This window comes from Equus quagga, chromosome 11, assembly GCF_021613505.1.
Source record: "Equus quagga isolate Etosha38 chromosome 11, UCLA_HA_Equagga_1.0, whole genome shotgun sequence".
Lineage (NCBI taxonomy): Eukaryota > Metazoa > Chordata > Mammalia > Perissodactyla > Equidae > Equus > Equus quagga.
This window is the reverse complement of record NC_060277.1, coordinates 41,940,781-41,960,870: the sequence shown is the minus strand read 5'-3', so window position 1 is coordinate 41,960,870 and position 20,090 is coordinate 41,940,781. Positions and strand designations below refer to the sequence as shown.

Below are 20,090 nucleotides of genomic sequence, written 5' to 3'. Positions count from 1 at the left end.
TAACAGTTAACAGAGAGAATCTGACCCAGTGGGCAAAGGATTCTCAGCCAGTGGAAGAGAGAAATGGCAAGACTGAGACTCTCACAGAAGCTGAAGGGAGGCTGTGTAAGGCAGGTCAGGGAGTAAAGAGGAAGATGAACAAAAACTTTACCTCATCAATGATTGGATGAGGAAGTAAGATCCCGTACAGACAGACAGCAACAACCTGAGGTCTGAAGAAGACAGACAAACTAGTTCACACCCATTCACTCTGTACAGCACCCATTCAGCAAATTTATAATTATGTGGGGTTGTTTCTAAGTCTGATGACAATCGATTTTCCCCACTCCTTGTTTACTTTATATTATTTTAAGGGTACAGGAAGTTCTGTTTTCTAAGAATGTAAGACCAAAGTAATAAATAGGTAACGTTCGCTTAGTTTTTTAATTCTCTGCTGGCCACAATAGAAGACAATCAGAAGTATATTAAAAAAAAAAAACCCAACAACCTAGCAGTTATTTCCTGTAATGAAGAAGATAATAGAACTGTTGTTAACATGAGATATTTATGTAGAATTCAAGGATCCTGTTAGTCTCTCCCAAGTGTCTATGATGTTATGATGACAGATTTTTCAGTAGAGGAACCAGGAACCAGTTAGACTTGAGTTCAAATTCTAGTTCCATGTTTTATTGACAGTCTGAGCCGGGTTTCAAGCTTAACCAGTCAACCTCAGCTTCCCCATCTGTAAAATGGGATTGGTAATTCCCACCTCAATAAATAGTGCGGAGAATTAAATGATATAATGTATGCAATGAAATTATTAGCATAATGCCAGGCATTTACTCAATATTTTTTGTTATCATTATTGCATGCTAAATGGTATATTTATCTATAGATCTCAGTCATTTAAAACAAAAGTATTAAAATCAATAAGTAAACGCAAAATGTCTTAAAGGTTATGAAAGAGAAGTATGGCTCAATTGTAGCCTTTCAAAAGTTTCACTTACCCATAGATGCAAGAGATGTCGATGACCACATCGATCATATCACAGCAGAGTTCATAGGTCTGCATATCCACTGGGGTACTATCAGTCGCAATGTAAATTTTACTGACCACATCAAATAGAAACGCCTTTTCAATTCCAGAATTCTGAAACAAAAAGATGCTGCCTTAAAGTGACAGCTGATTTCAGACCATGTCATGCTTACATAAAATTATACACTATCATCAATGGAAAATATGAACAAGCAAGAATTAAGTTAATAAAAATTTAGGATGTTCCATTTTATTACGATTTAAGCCTCATTGTCAGAAACTTCTTTATAACGGACTTGCATGAGAAATGAAAAGTAGAATCAATTATCATAAATTATTTACTTTAGGTAAACAAATTGGGCAGTGTTTCCTGACTCTTCGAAATATTAGGAAAAAGGTCAAGTAAAAACACTAATTTCACTGATTTTAAATTAAAACTAAATTTTAAAAATCTAAACAAACTCAAAATTGTGCAGTGAGGATAAATGTGAATAAAACCGTCAAGGTCTGCCCCAATTCTACTTTGTGGAGCCTGCCTAGAGCTGGCGCGTTTTAGGAGTCATTCTGTCAGCACATCATTCATAGGGATAAACACATAAAAAAATATTCAACAGTATATATCTCATAGCTAAAACCAACTTTTATGCTCCCTACCTCTGGTAGGACTCTATTAACATTGAATGATTGTGATGGGGAGGAAGACATTTCCTCTATCCAAAGTGGGTTCGTCTGGCCAGAGAACTAATTAAATTCACATGAGACAGAATAGCAAGAGAAAATTAAACAAAGCTTTATGAGGACCATGGCCTGGGGCCTTTCTTTGCAAAGGAAGAAAGGACACTGAAGAAGTGGGGTGCACAGAGTGGTTATATACCCCCAAACAGGATATTTCACATATGATTGAAATGTCCCTCCCACAATAGTCACAAGATTGCCCTGTGGGCATGGCGCTTGATGGACACAGCAGATAGTGGTCTGCTATCTTGGAGGGCAGAGGGCGTAGCAGGAGGCAAGTCTATTGTCTTGAGCTGGGTGGTCACAGGTGAGTGCAGCAATTAGTTCCTAGCATAAGGAAAGATGCTTAATCCCTACAGAAATGCCAAGGTTGGGAGGGGGAGGGAAATCAGTTACAGGAGGTTACCAGACAAGCACAATAAACAAATGCAGATTTCAGTCCTTGCCTTCCCCATTGATTAAGAGTTTCTAGAGACAAGGTCATCTCCTTTCTTCTTCCTGGTACAGACAGGGGGATATCTTTACAGATAGAGATTTAGTTCTACTTTTTAGTTGCTTTCCTGTCTGCAAAGAAACCAGCCTCAAATAGTCCTCATGCCAAAGAGACATATCTTGGGGTGGCCAAATCCAGGTCCCCACAATTGCCTACAACTTGAATAAACCCTCCAATTATACCAGTGAAATACAGAAATCCATTAAGGAGTTAAATTTTAAAGGACCTAAAACAATATGTAGGAGCAATCTTCAAAAGTAATACTTCAGTGACCTTGAAATGCTGTAAGAGCAAGCAGAAACAAGATCAACGTCATTCTTAAAGTCTGCAGTGACTCTAACAGGACGGTGTTATTTACTTACTGAGATAAAGATGTTTAGCAAATTCTCCAGAGTGGGGAGTTGCGGAATCAGTTTCTGAACCACTTTACTAAAAGCTTCAAATATTGAATGATCATATATGCTTGTCAGATAAAAGCTGAAAGAGGAAACAATATGTCAGCATGTTTTCCCTTTAACTGAGGAAGAGGTCGCTTAGGCTACATCCTAACACCAGTACCCTGCCTTCTGCAGCTACGCCAGTTCTCACACACACATTCTAGCCTCCTTCAGAATTCAAAACCACCTCGGTACAAAATGAGCATGTCTTAACAAGCCATTCCTGCCCAACTTCCAAAAAGCAAGAACTGTGCCCATTCTTTGCTGACTAGCTGGACTGGAAAATTTAAAAACGCAGCCAAAGGGGGGCCTGTCGGGTGGTGCAGCGGTTAAGTGCGCATGTTCTGCTTCAGCAGCCGGGGGTTCGCCGGTTCGGATCCTGGGTGCGCATATGGCACTGCTTGGCAAGCCATGCTGTGGCAGGCATCCCACAAAGTAGAGGAAGATGGGCAGGGATGTTAGCTCAGGGCCAGTTTTCCTCAGCAAAAAGAGGAGGATTAGCAGCAGATGTTAGCTCAGGGCTGATCTTCCTCAAAAAAAAAAAAAAAAATGCAGCAAAATGTGCCCATATCAGCTGCCTTACATTCTGCAAAAGAGTCCACACCAGATCATCTTTACACGTGCCTTCAGAGTGACAGACATATTACTGATACGGAAGCGTCTAATTTTTTTATTTTCTAATTTGCAAAATGAATGATGCATATACCCCACAAAAAACTTACAGAGCAGTGGACTTCTCCTGTATTTATTTCTATTTGGATTATTTCCAGAGTACTCCTTTACTTACGATTATAGATACTATCATATTTAACAAGAACTATAAACTGCAGCATTGACTAACTTCCTGGATTAGGTTCATGGGTTTTATGTTACGGTTTTTCATATGGGGGAAGAACCTTAGCTTTGACCATTTGTTAAAAAAAATTCTTTTTAAACCCCACTGCCTTTCCCAAATGTTAGAATTACAACACGCAAAGCTTGCTCTTTCCAAATACTATCCATTGTCTACAGCACAAAACAAAGGTAAATTACAGCCCATGCCAAACCACTCATGGTGACTTTGGACCCCGAACCTCCTTTTTTCCCCTCTAGTACTGTGAGCCCTGAAGGGTTTCTGTTCTCACCTGAGGTGAATTTTTTCTAATCCAGCATCTGCAAGGTCATCATTTGCCCTCTGGTGAATATCTCTTTGGGTTTCAATTTTGTGGTCATCTGACAGACCGTCCACTTTATGAATAAACACCTCGAAGTTGATGTCAGTGTTCACCTTGTAGGCCCGGGTCACTGTGAGGTGGAGCCTGGCCAAGGCCTCCATGTAATCGTCCTAGGAACAAAGGCACGCTCCTGTCAGCAGAGGCTGCTTTGTTTCCTGAACCCTTCCATGCTGCCTTCCACACACATGCTTCTTGTTTCCAAGCTTTACTGAAGTATGACTGACAAAAAACACTGCAGATATTTAAGGTGTGCAAGGTAATGTTTTCATCCACGTACACGTTGTGAAATGATCCCCCAATCAAGCTAACGAACCAAAACATCACCTCACCTCACAGTTATCATTTTCTTCCTTCCACATACACTCAATATGAAAACCATGTGGGGGCAACCTCCAAAAATATTTTGCAAAAGCCCAAATAAAAGCCAGTTTCATAGAATTCAAGATTAAAAACTTAAGTTTTGTTAACAAAGAGAGAAAAAGAAAGGTCAGGAAAATGCAGCTGTAGGCAGTTCTGATTTAGCTTGAAGACCGTCTAAAGATCAGAGCTGCAGTTTTACGGATTGAAAATGACCCCCTGCCACTTAGGACCTTCCCTGGGATACTAGTCCTCCCAGATTTCGAGTCTCTTGGTGAACTGTGATGAACAATTAGAGATGAAAACATGACCTGGGTCACTGGGAAGATGGGGAAGGAGCCAGGAGGAAAAATTTTAAGAACCACTGGTCTAGAGCAGAGGTCAACAAACCCTGGCCCTTGGGCCAAATTGAGCCCACTCCCTGTTGTTTGTAAGTAAAGTTTTAAGGAAACGCAGCCACACTCATTGGTTTGCACACTGTCTATGGCTGCTTATGTGGTACCGTGGCAGAGCTGAGCGGTTTTCCTCTGGGGAAACTCCTCAGAGACAGTACAGCCTGCAAAGTCTAAAATATTTACCATCTGGCCCTTACAGAAAAGGTTTCCTGACCCCTGGTCTAGAGTAATTGCCCCAAATAACATAATGCTATTTTTTTCTCCTTCCTACAGATGATATTCATATAACAACATAATGAACACCCGTGTGCACTCTTTCTGTTTAAGGAATCAAACATTAGACACTGAAGCCCTGTGTGTTTCTCCCCATCCTCCCAGCCCACCCCTGTCTCTACCCCCACCCTCCAGAGGCAACCAGTATCCCAAGTTTAGTGTTTATTCTCACTCATTTCCTTACACATTACTCCATACATATGTCTCCCTAAACAACATACAGAATTCATTTACATTGGTTTGGAATTTACAGAAATATCCAGGCACATGTATATTACAGTTTGCCTTTTTCAGTCAACATTATGTTAGTGAGATTCACCTACACTGAGGCACATAACTCTAGTGCATAACTCCTCTCAATGGCTCTATAAAATTTCATTGTATGGATGGTCTATAATTTACCATGCATTTGCCTGCTGATGGACATTCAGAATGTTTCCAGTCATGTGCTAGTTCAGACACTAACTATCTGATAAGGTGGACAGCCTCGTGTACACATCTTTTGTCTGTTTGCGAGTTTTTAGGGCTTACCCAGAAGGTGGACTTGTCAGGTCACAGGAACAAGCACCTTGAACTTGACTGCATGTGTGAGAGCATCCGATGCTGCAGACCCTCACCAACACTCAGTGTTGTCGGGTCTCTTAATTATTGCTAATTTACAAGATGTGAACGGGTCTTGTTTTTATAGGAAAAACGGGGAAGAGATCTGCAGGACAGAATTTAAAGGACATTTCACCCCCATTCTGACTCCAAACCTGGATAAATACAGAAAGCCAATAAAACAGGGGATGTTTTCGGCATTCGTCTATTCCCCAAACTAAATTAACAAAAATGTATCCCTGGTCTTTAGATAAATCAAAATATTCAAGAAACTAATAGGAGGGGCTGGCCCTGTGGCCCAGTGGTTAAGTTTGCATGCTCTGCTGCGGTGGCCCAGGGTTTCACCGTTTTGGATCCTGGGCAAGGACCTAACGCCACTCATCAAGCCATGCTGAGGTGGCGTCCCACGTGCCACAACTAGAAGGACCCACAACTAAAAATATATACAACTATGTACTGGGGGGCTTTGGTGAGAAGAAGGAAAAATAAAAATCTTTAAAAAAAAGAAACTAATAGGAAACTATGAAGAGAGAAAAATGGCAAATGGAATCTTTCTCATCCTTCACACTCTAAAGACTTTAACATGAAAGACAAATATTGGACACTGGGCTAGCATTCTGGAAAAATTCCAGATTAATGATTTGCAGCACTTTTCTAATACCTTAAAATGTATCACATAAAAACTAAAGTTATTACTGTACAGTTCCACATATATGAAATTCTAGAAAAGGCCAACTCATCTGCAGCGACAGAAAGCACATCAGCAGTTGTCTGGGGCTGGAGTGTGGGGCCATCTGAGAAAGGACAGAGGAACCCTCTAGGGGGGTGGAAATAGTCTCTACCTTGATTGTGAGGTGGTTACAAGGTGTGCACATTTGTCAAACTCACTGAATTGTGCACTTAGAATGAGTGCATTTTACTGTATGTAAGTTACACCTTAAAAAAAAGTGTTATTGCTTATGTCTTTAACTGAAGAGGAGAGTTAAGGGGACATGTCTGTGAGCAAAACCAGCCAACATCAAGAGCCTCACAATTTCCAAAGACTAGAAATTGCTACGCTGACCACCCTGCCAGGCATATCAAATGGTCTGATACCAACAAACTGATGAAGTGGTATATAGCTACAAGGACCAACAATGACATCAAAAAGAAGAAAATACTTGGTTTATTAGAGCAGAGGGGTTGTGAATGATTTTTTTCTACTGTGTTTGCTATTATCTTCTACAACAAATAAAAATAAAGGAAAAATACACTGCCTAGTTCCTATTCCAAAATTAGATCCAGGAATTACAGGCAGGTCACAATCACCAATGTGGGTCAAGCCGACAGACACTCTATTTTGGATCCCCAGGCACATGTGAAATGGCTTCGGGGGCTGAGGGCGGCCCTGGGGATGTGGTCCATTCTGTGGGCTCTGCGGGGGGTGGGCAGGTGGTAGCCCTCGTTTAGCTCACGGGAAATCACTCTTCATGCTTTCATTCTATTCTATTTTACAACATTCTGTGAGGACACATTTTCTCCTTGGTGATATATTTATCTGGCAATCCTGTGATTGTAAGGAATTCACAAGCAAAAAATAAAAATATTAGGTGTCAGACCAGCAGAGCACTGCTTAGAAATAAAGGCAATGACACTGCTGAAACACTTCTCTAAAGTTTGTTTTTCAGTTTTTTTGGTTTTTTTGGTGAGGAAGACTGGCCCTGAGCTAACATTTGTTGCCAATCTTCCTCTCTCTTTTTTTTTCTTGAGAAAGATGGTCCCTGAGCTACTATCTGTGCCAATCCTCTATTTTGTATGTGGGACACCGCCACAGCATGGCTTGATGAGCAGTGTGCAGGTCTGCACCCTGAATCTGAACCTGCAAACCCCGGGCTGCTGAACTGGAGCACATCAACTTAACTCCTACGCCACCGGGCTGGCCCCTAAAGTTTGGTTTTCGCTTCAGAGCTTGTAATCACATCATGTAAAGATTCCCACAAAGATGATTTTTACAGTCTGCTTCCAACAGAAAAGCATATCAGACAGACTCTGAAACTGTATTTAATCACTCCTCATTTTTAGTAAATGACAGCTCTCAACAATGTTTTTCCTACCTTTGTAAAAGATTTAACTTGAAATGTGGACAAAGAGAACAGATTAGTGGCTACCAGGGGAAAGGTGCCGTCGGGGGTGGGCACAAAGGGTGAAGTGGCGCACCCACAACACGAATGACAAACATTAATGTACAACTGAAATTTCACAAGATTGTAACCTATCATTAACTCAATTAAAAAAAAAAACACACACACACACACAAAAAAAGATATAACTTGAAAAGACGAATTTCTCTAATATTCTGATACCTTTCTCTGCCCCATAGTTAAAAGCAACTCAACGAACAAAGAAACAAAATAAAACAAAAAGCACATTTATCAATCCAAATTGAAGGTTCACTTTTTATGTTCAGGTAAAATTAAAACCAAATTACAGGGGCCGGCCCTGTGGCGGAGTGGTTAAGTTTTCGAGCTCTGCTTCAGCTGCCCAGGGTTTCGCCGGCCCAAGGTTTCGCTAGTTTGGATCCTGGGCATGGACCTAGCACCACTCATCAAGCCATGCTAAGGGGGCATCCCACATGCCACAACTAGAAGGACCCACAACTAAAAATACACAACTATGTACTGGGGGGCTCTGGCAAAAGAAGGAAAAATAAAATCTTTAAGAAAAAAAAAGACCAAATTACGATCACAATGTAAAAAGAGGCAAGTGTGCTTATTTTAGACACTTTATAACAATCTTACAAACACCTGAGGTGGAGGTGCACTGGGAATTTGAATTCCATAAATGCAAACTGCCATGTAGCACAGCATGGTCTTGAAGGAAGGACCTTCTAAGCCAGGGTCTTGAAGTGATGAGTCATCCGGTTGGAAGCCACTTACCCATGGGTCGGGCTACGACTGCTGTACCCACTTCAACTACAGAAACAGTAGCCGTGGGACTTAGGGAGAAAGTGGAGTTCGGAAGACACAGACAAGCATGACATCCCTGGAGGCTCGCCTCCCCTGCAGCAGCGTGCACACAGCCCAACTGCTCCTCCTGGGCTCCAAGCTCCCTAATTTATGGTGCTGGCAGATCTGAGGCAGGAAGGCAGGGGGTACTGCCAAGGCCACAGATGGGCCAGAAAACAGGTCAGTACAAGTGGGACAGCCAGGAGAGCAGCGACTGACAGCAGGCCCTGAACCTGACACAGATGTCAACAAGCACGCATTTCTGGAAGGGCCCATGTGAGGAGAGATGCTGCTGTCTGTGGACCAGGCACTGGAATTTCAAGTCTTCCCCTCCACACTCCACCAAAAAAGAAAGAGGAAACCCTCCTAACCACATGGTCACACTCCCACAGCTACACCAGAAGTAGCCGGTGCAGTCGTTTGGAACTAAAAGGCTTAGTTGAAAATTTCATTATTGTATCAAACAGGCACCTAGCTCTGTGAATGAATTTATGATGTTCTCAGGCATGAGCAGTCTTCTCAGAGAATGATTTTCCAAGCGTGGGCTCAGAACCATTATTTTAACAGTCTTCATAGCCCTTCCTCCCTAACATCACTGGGGCTCCTGGAAGGGCCAGGAGAGCCCAGTCACCGGATTATAGGGCCACAGTTTCAGGGAAACATTGAGACCTGGACAGGGGAGCAGAAAGCATCAGTGGCCCAGTCCTACTGCCTGAACTCTGTCCTAACACTGACCTGTCTGAGATGCACCTGTGGCCCACTGCTTCCCTCCCCCGCTCCTCTAACCACCAGTTCTGCTCCCCCTTCACAGGAGAAAGGCCCTGGGCACACAAAACCAGGTGCCAAAGAGACAGTTCAGATGACTGGTTCTGAATCCTGATAAAGTGAATGACTCTAATGCCTGGGTAGTAATCACCGGTCAAGGGGTCCCCAGTTCTCTGCTTTCAGCAAGAAGAGGACATAATCCGGATGTCTATTGATAAAGGAATAAAAGTAATTTTTTGTGATAGAAAATTGAGTACTTTAGGAACTATAACTTAGGACAAGTTTAAATAATTGAGTGAACGCTATAAAAAAACTAACCCCATATCTACCTACTTTTTATGTGAACAAGGTTTCTCAGTGCTTACACCTCTATAAACAAAAGACAAAAATAGAACTGATGTCAAATCCTGTCTTATTCAAGCACAGATCCATGAATTAAGCAGAAAATAACCATCTTCTTAAGAGATATATTTATCTCAAATTTTATTTTTTATGTTTAATTACCTATAACATATATTATAGTTATGCTGCCAATCAACTACGTACTAGTAATAATTACAATTATTTGGTTCATAAGAAAAATGTTCACACTTAGAACTTTATCTTCATAGGAAATAGTAAACATTTTAAAGTGTAGGGGCCGGCCCTGTGGCCGCGTGGTTGGGATATTACGCTCCGCTTCAGAGTTTCACCAGTTCAGATCCTGGATGCTGACCTGGCACGGCTCATGGAGCCACGCTGAGGCAGCATCCCACACGCCACAACTAGAAGGACCCACAGCTAAAATATACAACTATGTACTGGGGGCCTTTGGGGCAAAGAAGGAAAAATAAACAAATAAACAAATAAATAAATAAATAAAATGCAAATTTATATACATCTTTTTGCTGCAGAGAACCTGTGATCCTTTACAGATGTCTGCCAGGAGTACCAGAAGGCGGACACATATTGCTGTCCTTGGCCTGTCTGGTGGTTCCCGCCAAGTGTGAGGTTTCCTAGGCCTACCGTTTGCTGAGACGCACACAGCTCCCTAATGTCGCTGTTGTCAAGGCTGCCGGGAGCCTTCTCTCCATCGCAAGGCCTGGAGCCCCAACTGAGAAACGCTTGTTTGGTAGAAAGGCCTATTCTCGCTTCTAAAAACCGAACCAAAAGCATCACAAAGGAACTTGCTTGAACACGGGGGAGGAGGGGCTGCTGACACGGGCACCACAGGTCCGTCGCACCCCGAGACTGTGCTTTACCTGGGAGTCAATGACAAATATCAGTGCTCCTGTTCCCCGGAAGATCATCTCATAGTCAAACGTGGGGTCAAAAAAGTCAATCTGTCCTGGGAAGTCCCAAATCTGAAAATTAACAAAGGAGCTGTTGGAGACGTCTTCCCGGCAGATCTTGTTCGTGCTCTCCAGGAACAGGGTTTCGTTGGGGGACATCTTGTGAAAGACGACTTTCTGAATGGACGACTTGCCGCTTCTCCTCAGGCCCATGAGCAGGATCCTGGGCTTCACCTCGGTGCTGAAGGGATCGCTGAAGTCCAGCACTGGAGAAACCACAAAACGAGAATGAGGGTGAGATGCCGTCACGGCGGTTAATCAGAGGAGTTTCACTTCCACCTCAGACGAGATTTATGATTCACAGCCTGTGCTACTTTTCCAAATACGGACAGTGCTAACGACATCACCCCACTCACCGAGGGGCTGGCTTATAGTAAGTGCGAAACACTGAACAATGCTGTCTCACCACCTCTCACACCATCCCCGGGGGCCAGAAAACCTGTTGGAGCCCACCTCGCGAGCAGGGGCATCTGGAGGGTGAAGAGCACAGACTTCCTGGAGCAGAGTCGGGGGAAAGACTCCAGTCTTAGCGTTCCAGAGCAACATCTTTCTTTGCCTAGATCCTCAGTGTCTCCATGCCCTAAAGAGAGGCGTGTTTACTTGAGTTACCTCTCCTGGCTGGTGCCTCACATGCACAAAGGCCTGGAAAATGGGCAGACACTAGATCCCTCAGACCAGAGTGGCCAGAAAGCAGGTGTACACCTTGTGAGAGGCGCACCTCCCCAAGGCCCACCCTGGCTCCAGGCCTGCACTGTCCAGTAAGGTAGCCACTAGCCTCATGTGACTGTCTAAATTAAACTTTATTAAAATTAAAAATTCATTTCACCTTATATCAGGTTCCTAGAGGAGTCAAATTTACAGACACAGAGGGTGGGACGGTGGTTTTCAGGGGCTGAGGAGGACGGGGAGTTAGTGAGGTTCCTAGAGTAGTCCAATTCATAGACACGGAGAGTAGAATAGTGGTTTCCAGGGGCCGCGGGAATGGGAAGTTAGTGTTTAATGGGTATGGGATTTCAGCTGGGGAAGGTAAAGTTCTAGAAGTGGATGGTGGTGATGGTTGTACAATATGAATGTGAATGCACTTAATGTCACTGAACTGTACACGTAAAAATGGTTATAATGATAAATTGCATGTTATGTATGTTTTACCACCATAAAAAAAACTCAGTTCCTTAGTTGCATTAGCCACATTGCATGGGTTTAAGAGCCCCATCTGGCAAGTGGCTAATGCACTGGACAGTGCAGACACAGAATACTGTCATCATCATAGAGTTCTAAAGGCCAGCATTACTCTAGTCCCTGGTAACAAAAATTCGATCCTAAAATCCTTTGCCAAGGGTCCTAAAGGGATTGGGCATTACTTGATATAAGTGGGAATTGGTGTAAAAGCTTAAAACTCTGTAGGGCTCTCTCTTGTCTTTGTTCTTGAAGTATAGAGCGTTAGTTCCAAAATGTTCTTCAGTCCTAGACAACCACTTAATTTCCGAGCAGTGTTCCTCCGTGACCAAGAGCGTGTACATTTCACAGAAGCAAAGGAAGTGTCACCTAGTGCTTAAGTGTCAGGGCTCTGAAGTCAACAAGATCCAAGGTTTGAGCTCTGAGACCTTGGACAGGATACTTAGCTTTTGAGACTGTTTCAAAATCCATAAAATGAAGTTTGATAGTGACAATAAAAATCTCATAGGGCTGTTATGATAGTTAAATGGGATTACGGACCTAAGATGACTATTACATATAGGACTCATTCAGCAAATGATGCTGGGACAAACTGGATATCCACAAGCGAAAGAATGCAGTTGGACCCTTATCGTACAGCAAATACAAAAATTAACTCAAAACGGATGAAACATCTAAATTTAAGAGCTAAAACTCTTAGAAGGAAACATAGGCGTAAATCTTGATGGTCTCAGATTAGACGATGGTTTCTTAGCTATGACGCCAAAAGCACAAGGAACCACAGAAAAAAATAAACTGAACCTCATCAAAATGAAAAATTTTACTGTTTCAAAGGACACTATCAAGAAAGTGAAAACAAGTCACAGAATGGGAAAAAAACATTTGCAAATCATATATGTGATAAAGGTCTAATAACCAGAATATATACACAATGTTTACAATTCAACAGTAAAAAGAAAAACCAATTTAAAAAATGGGCAAAGGATCACACATTTCTCCAAAGAAGATACACAAACGGCAAATAAGCACATGGAAAGATGCTCCACATCATTACCTATCAGAGAGGTACTAAACAAAACCACAACGAGATGTCACTTCCACCCACTACTAGGATGGCTATAATTAAAAAGACAATAATAAATGTTGGTGAGGATGTGGAGAAATTGGAACCCTTATACACTGCTAGAATGTAAAAGGGTGTGCTTTGAAAAAAAGTTTGGCAGTTCCTCAAAAGGTTAAACATTGAGTCACCATGTGACCCAGCAATTCCGCTCCTAGGAATATATTCAAAGAAAGGAAAACATATGTCCAAGCAAACTTGTACACGAATGTTCACAGGAGCATTATTCATAATAGCCAAAAAGTAGAAAAAATCCAATGGTCATCAACTGATGAACAGATTAACAAAATGTGATATACCCATACAATGGAATATTACTCAGCTTTAAAAAAAAGAATGAAGTATTGATTCACACCACAGCATGGATGAACACTGGAAGTGAAAGAAGCTAGACTCAAAAGGTCAGATATTGTTTGATTCCATTTATATGAAATGTCCAGAATAGACAAATCCATAGAGACAAAAGGTACTTTGTGGTTGCCAGGGGCTAGAGGGAAGGGAAAATGGGGAGTGACTGTTAATGGGCACATGGCTTCTTTGGAGTGGTGAAAATGTTCGGGAATTAAACAGTGGTGATGATTACACATCCTTGTGAATATACTAAAACCACCGATTTGTATACTTAAAAGGGAAAATATCATGGTATGTGAAATATACCTCAATTTTTAAAAATAAAAAGCTTAATGACTGACCAAATAAATAAATAAATAAAAATAAAAGACCCAGTATGAAACTTAGAGAAAGATCAAGAAAAGAAATCAACATTTTAAGAAAAAAGGCAGGCCGGCCCCATGGCCGAGTGGTTAAGTTTGCATGCTCCACTTCAGTGGCCCAGGGTTTCATCAGTTTGAATCCTGGGCACAGACATGGCACCACTCATCAGGCCATGCTGAGGTGGCATCCCACATGCCACAACTAGAAGGACCCACAACTAAAAATGCACAACAATGTACTGGGAGACTTTGGGGAAAAAAAGGAAAAATAAAATCTTTAAAAGAAAAAAAAGAAAAAAGGCAGACTATAGGCAAATATAGAGATATATGTACGCTAACTTATTTTTCTATATTTCTTTATTTTTTGCTGAGGAAGATTCACCCTGAGCTAAGACCTGTGCCAATCTTCCTCTATTTTCTATGTGGGTTGCTGCCACAGCATGGCTACTGACAAGTGGTATGGGTCCACACCTGGGATCCAAACCTGGGCTGCCAAAGCGGAGCACATGAACTTAACCATTAGGACACAGGGTCAGCCCCTCTAAATTTCTTTTTTGCTTCCTTCTGAACTACACTTCTATGTTCTTCTCAGTCCCTGATGCCAGTCGAAGTCTAATCTAATACAGACTGTAAAGTAACTCTTTATTTCCCTATTGTAACTAACAACTTTTTCCAAAACACAGTAATACCTGATAATATTTCAGTACATTTCATTTATTATATATAATATTTTGATGTTTGAATCTGCAATAAGTGTAGATAAACACACAAATTTCAGGTAGAATAATAATTGAATTTAAAAAAAAGTAAGCAGGTCCTTTCGTGCACAGACACTACTATAAGCAACATCTCACCCCATACTATCCACACACACTTTTCCAGTTCAACTTAACCCAATTCAACAAATTGCTGATGACATACTCTAGAAGCAGTGATGTGGAAGTAAACTGTCCAAAAGGTCACCAGCTTTCTTTTTCTTCATCAGTGATTATATGCTATTCACTTGCAGTATTGCCATCAAAAGGCAATCTTAGCAAAAGCAGGGCATGAACTGAAAAAGATAACAGGACTTTCAGCTTCAAAAATATAGGACTGGGCTGCCCCAGTGGCATAGTGGTTAAGTTCACATGCTCCGCTTCGGCGGCCCCAGGTTCACAGGTTCAAATCCTGGGTGCAGACCTACACAGCACTCATCAAGCCATGCTGCAGAGGTGTCCCACATACAAAATAGGGGAAGAGTCACACGGATGTTAGCAACAACTTTCCTCAGCAAAAAGAGGAAGATTGGCAACAGATGTTAGCTCAGGGCCAATCTTCCTTACCAAAAAAAATTATATATATATATATATCAGACTGATAACATGTCAGAGTCTTGAGGCTGGCCCCACAGCCGAGTGGTTAAGTTCATGCTCTCCGCTTTGGCAGCCCAGAGTTTCACCAGTTTGGAGCCTGGGCATTGACCTAGCACTGCTCATCAAGCCAGGCTGAGGCACATCCCACATACTAGAACTAGAAGGACCTTCAACTAGAACATACAACTATGTACTGGGTGGCTTTGGAGAGAAGAAGGAAAAAAAAAAAAAGTTGGCAACAGATGTTAGCTCAGGTGCCAATCTTTAAATAAGTAGATGAACAAATAAACATGAATAGCCAAGCCTGAAACAAAAAAGAGAACTCAAAGTTGACACGTTGCTCAGAAATCCCTAAGAAACATGAAGATCAGATTGAAGAGGGACCCTGTAGCCCTTGCCTATCTGCCTATAAACAGCAGAGTTCGGCTGCAGAGGGTAAAACTGGTGGAAGCCCAAACAGGAAGGGGCATGAAGACAACCAACGGGGTTGTTATTTGGAGAATCAAATGAGAAGAGCCAAGCAGATAAGCCCTGTGTACCACTGCCCACCTACCCAACCCCACCTATACATACCCTAGATCATCTTCCAGGTGGGAGCAGTGACTGTTGGAGCCTGGGAGTGAGAGGGAAGGCAGCACCCCAGGGGTCAGTGATGCCCAGAAGGAACAGGGAGCACCCACACTACCACCCTCCAAGTACTGTGACTTTTCCTAACTCTCACTACAGCGTGTGGAGTTCAAGGGGCGGAAGCAGCACCATCTTCCCTCCAGACATTTCCTCAAATAGAAGAGAATTACAGACTCAACAAATGGAAGAACGTACACATGAAGAAGGAGAGCTCATCAAGGAGTCAGAGTAAACTTCCAAGTTAAGTACAACGAAACTACTCAGAGATAAGAGAAAATATGGCATTCAGGAAACAAGAACAGACAGTTTCAGAATCAGCACAGACATGAAAAAGGGCCTTAGAGATATCAGAAATAAAAATATAATGGGAGGGGGCATATGAATTGAAAAGCAGAATCAATACAGATGAAAAGGGCAATAGTGACCTGGAAAGTCAAATTCCCTCAGAATGCAGTATAAAAGAATAGAGCACTGGAAAATATGAAATAAAGGTTAAAGTGACATCAGGAATAAGATTCAGAAGTCCTATTATCTTTCAAAGAAGTTCCAAAAGGAGAAAATAGAGATTATAAGGGAAAAGAATATTTAACTAATAGTAGATAAGCCTTTCCCAAACCAAGAAATGATAAAACTCAAAATGAACAGGCCCACAAAGTAAAAAGGAGAAATTCAAACAAAAACAAGCCCACACCTAGAATAATCACAGTCAAACTTCAAAATATCAAGGATAATAACAAACTCCTTAAAACTATCAGAAAAGGAAAACAGTTACCTACAAAGAAATCAGAAAGGGAGCCAGCCTTAATTGCCTAGTGGTTAGAGTTCACCTCACTCTGCTTTGGTGGCCCGGGTTCAGGTCCCAGGCGCAGAACCACACCACTTGTCTGTCAGTAGCCATGCTGTGGTGGCAGCTCACATAGAAGAACCAGAACTTACAACTATACACAACTATGTACTGGGGCTTTAGGGAGGAAAAAGAAGAGAAAGATATGAGACTTCTTAACAACTCAGGATGCAAGAAGAAAATAGAACAGTATCTTCAAAGGACTCAAGGAAATATCTTTGAAATCAGATTTATATACCCAGTCATACTACTTTTCAAATGTAGGAGCAAAATAAAGATGTTTTCAGACATTTAAGGACTCAGAAAGTTTACTGTCCACTTAATCTCTTTGAAAGAATTACTCAAGGATGTACTCCTGAAAGAAAAATACACCCAAAATGTAGAGCAATGCAATAAGCAACAGAAAACAAAGACATGTTCCTGAAACCTATTCATTTTAAATAAGTATTGGTTTTAAATTTTTGAATAAAAATCAGAAACTAAAATTCCAGACAACATAGACATGGAAAACTGGTAAGGGAGAGGTAGGCAAAAGGAATGTAAAAGGATGCTATGGTTCTTGTTAGAAAAGCATAATTACATATCAATTTTTTTAAATTTAAGAATAATCATCTCAAACTAGTAGAAAATATGAATATATGCAAAAATGCATTAGAAAAGTGTCCAGAAGGATGCATAGCAAACGGCAAAGCATGGGGGCAGGAAGGATTTAGGGGAATCATTAAAGGGATTTGGGGTTTAATTTTAAAAAGGAAACACACGCACATATATATAAAATTAGTTTTAAAAAAGAATGAAAAAAATGTTTAATGTATGGGAGTCAAGGACACGGAAATGGGAGAATTAAGAGACAACAACTGACATACTGTTTTATGTTTTAATTTACAAAGCTCAGACTTTTAAGTTAAATTTCAAAGATAAACAAGCTCACTGAAAACCTTTGATTTTTTTTTACTTTATATGCCAACACAAACATTTCAAAATATTAAGTACTCCTTAAATTGTGATTTCAACTCCACATTTTCTCTTTAAATAGTGTCTTAAGAATTTTGCTTTTTCAGAGGCCGGCCTTGTGGCCGAGTGGTTAAGTTCGTGCGCTATGCTGCGGCGGCCCGGGGTTTCACCAGTTCGAATCCTGGGCGCGGACATGGCACCACTCATCAGGCCATGCTGAGGCGGCGTCCCACATGCCACAACTAGAAGGACCCACAACTAAAAATATATACAACTATGTACCAGGGGGATTTGGAGAGAAGAAGGAAAAATAAAATCTTAAAAAAAAAAGAAAACAATTTTGCTTTTTCAATACAATAAATATATTGGTTAATGTACTCAAAGTAGTTGATCGGTAAACGTGGATTGGACAAAAGATATGTAAAACATGGTTCCTATCTTGAAGAAACTTAAAATCTAGTCTAGAGGGGCCAGCCAAGTGGCGCAGCGGTTAAGTGCGCATGTTCTGCTTCAGCAGCCTGGGTGGGGTTTGCCCGTTCGGATCCCGAGTGCAGACATGGCAAGGCTTGGCACGCCATGCTGTGGTAGGCGTCCCACATATAAAAAAGTAGAGGAAGATGGGCACGGATGTTGGCTCAGGGCCAGTCTTCCTCAGCAAGAAGAAGAGGATTGGCAGCAGTTATCTCAGGGCTAATCTTCCTTAAAAAAAAAAAAAACTAGTCTAGAGGGTATGGTATTGGCATAAAGATAGACAAATAGATTATTGGAACAGAACAGGGAGTCCAGAAATAAACCTACAACTGATTTTTGACAAAGATGCAAAAGTAACTCACTAAGGAAAGGATAGTCATTTTCACCAAACAGCGCTAGAACTCCTGGACATTCATATGCCAAAAAGTTAATTTCAATCTACATCTCACACCATATACAAAAATTAACTCAAAACAGATCATAGGCCTAATTGTAAAGCCTAAAACTGTGTAATTTCTAGGAGAAAATATTTGTGATCTTGGGGTAGGCAAAGATTTCTCAGATATGACACCTTCCCCCAAAACTGATAAATTGGTTTTTATTAAAACAAATCTTCTTGGGGCCGGCCCCGTGGCATAGTAGTTAAGTTCGCGCACTCCGCTTCAGCAGCCCAGGGTTTCGCTGGTTTGGATCCTGGGTGCGGACATGGTACCACTCATCAGGCCACTCAGAGGCAGCGTCCCACATAGCAGAGCCAGAAGGACCCACAACTAAAATATACAACTATGTACTGGGGGGATTTGTACAGGAAGAACAAAACAAAACAAAAAAACTTCTGCTCTTCAAATGACATTGTTAAAATAATAAAAAAAACCAAGCCAAAGATTGGGAGAAAGTATTTGCAAATCATATATCTGATAAAGGATTTGTATCCAGAATATGTAAAGAACTCTAAAAACTCATTAATAAGAAAATAAAACCCAATTTAACAAAGGGAAGGTGGCAGGAGATTTGAACAGATAATTCTTCAGATAAGATTTTTATGGAAGGTAAATAAGCACATGAAAAGATGCTCAACATGTCACTAATCGTTAGGAAAATGTAACTCAAAACCACAATGAGATGCTATTGCATACACACTAAGATGGCTAACACTGAGGAAGACAGACAGTAACACACGTTGAGGAGGATGTGGAGGTACCAAAAGTCTCATACACTGCTGATGGCAATGTAAAATGGTACTACCATTCTGGAAAACAGTTTGATAGTTTCTTAAGAAGTTAAACATACATCTATTATATTATCTATATGTTACATCCCAACCATTCCACTGCTAGGTATTTACCCAAAAGAAATGAAAGCATATGTCCATGCAAAAACTTGTACGCAAAGGCTCATAACAATTTTATTCGTAATAGTCAAAAACTGGGGAAAAACCAAATGTCCATCAACAGATGAATGGACAAATTGTGGTGCATCTCAGCAATACAAAGAAATAAACCATTAATACCCACAACACGGATGAATCTCAAAAGGATGATGCTGAGTGAAAGAAGCCAGTTGAAAAAGGACATAATCTATGATTCACTTACATAAAGTTCTAAAAACTGTAAACAAATCTCTAGTGATAAACAGCAGATCAGTGGTTGCCTGAGAAATGGAAGAGGTAGTAAGGAGGGGTTGGAGGGAGGGACCACTAAGGGGCACAAAGGAACTTTGAGAGGTGATGGGTACGTTCATCTTGATTGTAGTGATGGTTTCACAGATGCACACACATGTCAAAACTTATCAAATTGGTGCACTTTATGTCAATTATACCTCAATACAGCTGTTTGAAAAAAAATGTACTCTCAAAGACAAGAATGGAAACCTAAAGAGCTGTAGTTGATCCATTATCACCTCCCAAACAGCAAGGTTAGATCAATGCAAAGTAGGGGAGAAATGCCCTTGGGCTGTGGGGAGGAACCCAGTGGATTACAAAGGCTATGAAAGCAGATGTAGAGCAGTGCAGGATTTGGATGACGTTGAGGGGAGCCCAAATGTAAGCAAGGGCACAACATCTTGCACGGAACAGGAAAATACGCATGCAATGAAAACACAGCAAGCAAGTGGGAAGGTGCCTTCCACACACCAAGTACTGCCCTAGGCACGGTATACACTTTATCCCTTTCACACTCCTTCAGGAATAGATATTATTACCTCCCTTTCACAGGTGGAGAAATTCAGGCTCTGGA

General features: G+C 41.3%; 1 protein-coding gene across 1 annotated transcript in view; it reads right to left on the bottom strand.

The window, feature by feature from the left end:
- Positions 1 to 20,090, bottom strand: part of RRAGD (Ras related GTP binding D) — a 50,440-nt gene that overhangs the window by 18,504 nt on the left and 11,846 nt on the right. The window contains exons 2-5 of the mRNA XM_046675987.1: positions 10,510 to 10,805; positions 3,805 to 4,004; positions 2,606 to 2,720; positions 987 to 1,129 (exon numbers count right to left, since the gene is read on the bottom strand). Coding sequence (XP_046531943.1) covers positions 987 to 1,129; positions 2,606 to 2,720; positions 3,805 to 4,004; positions 10,510 to 10,805 — 754 coding nt within the window. The remainder of the gene's footprint in view (positions 1 to 986; positions 1,130 to 2,605; positions 2,721 to 3,804; positions 4,005 to 10,509; positions 10,806 to 20,090) is intronic.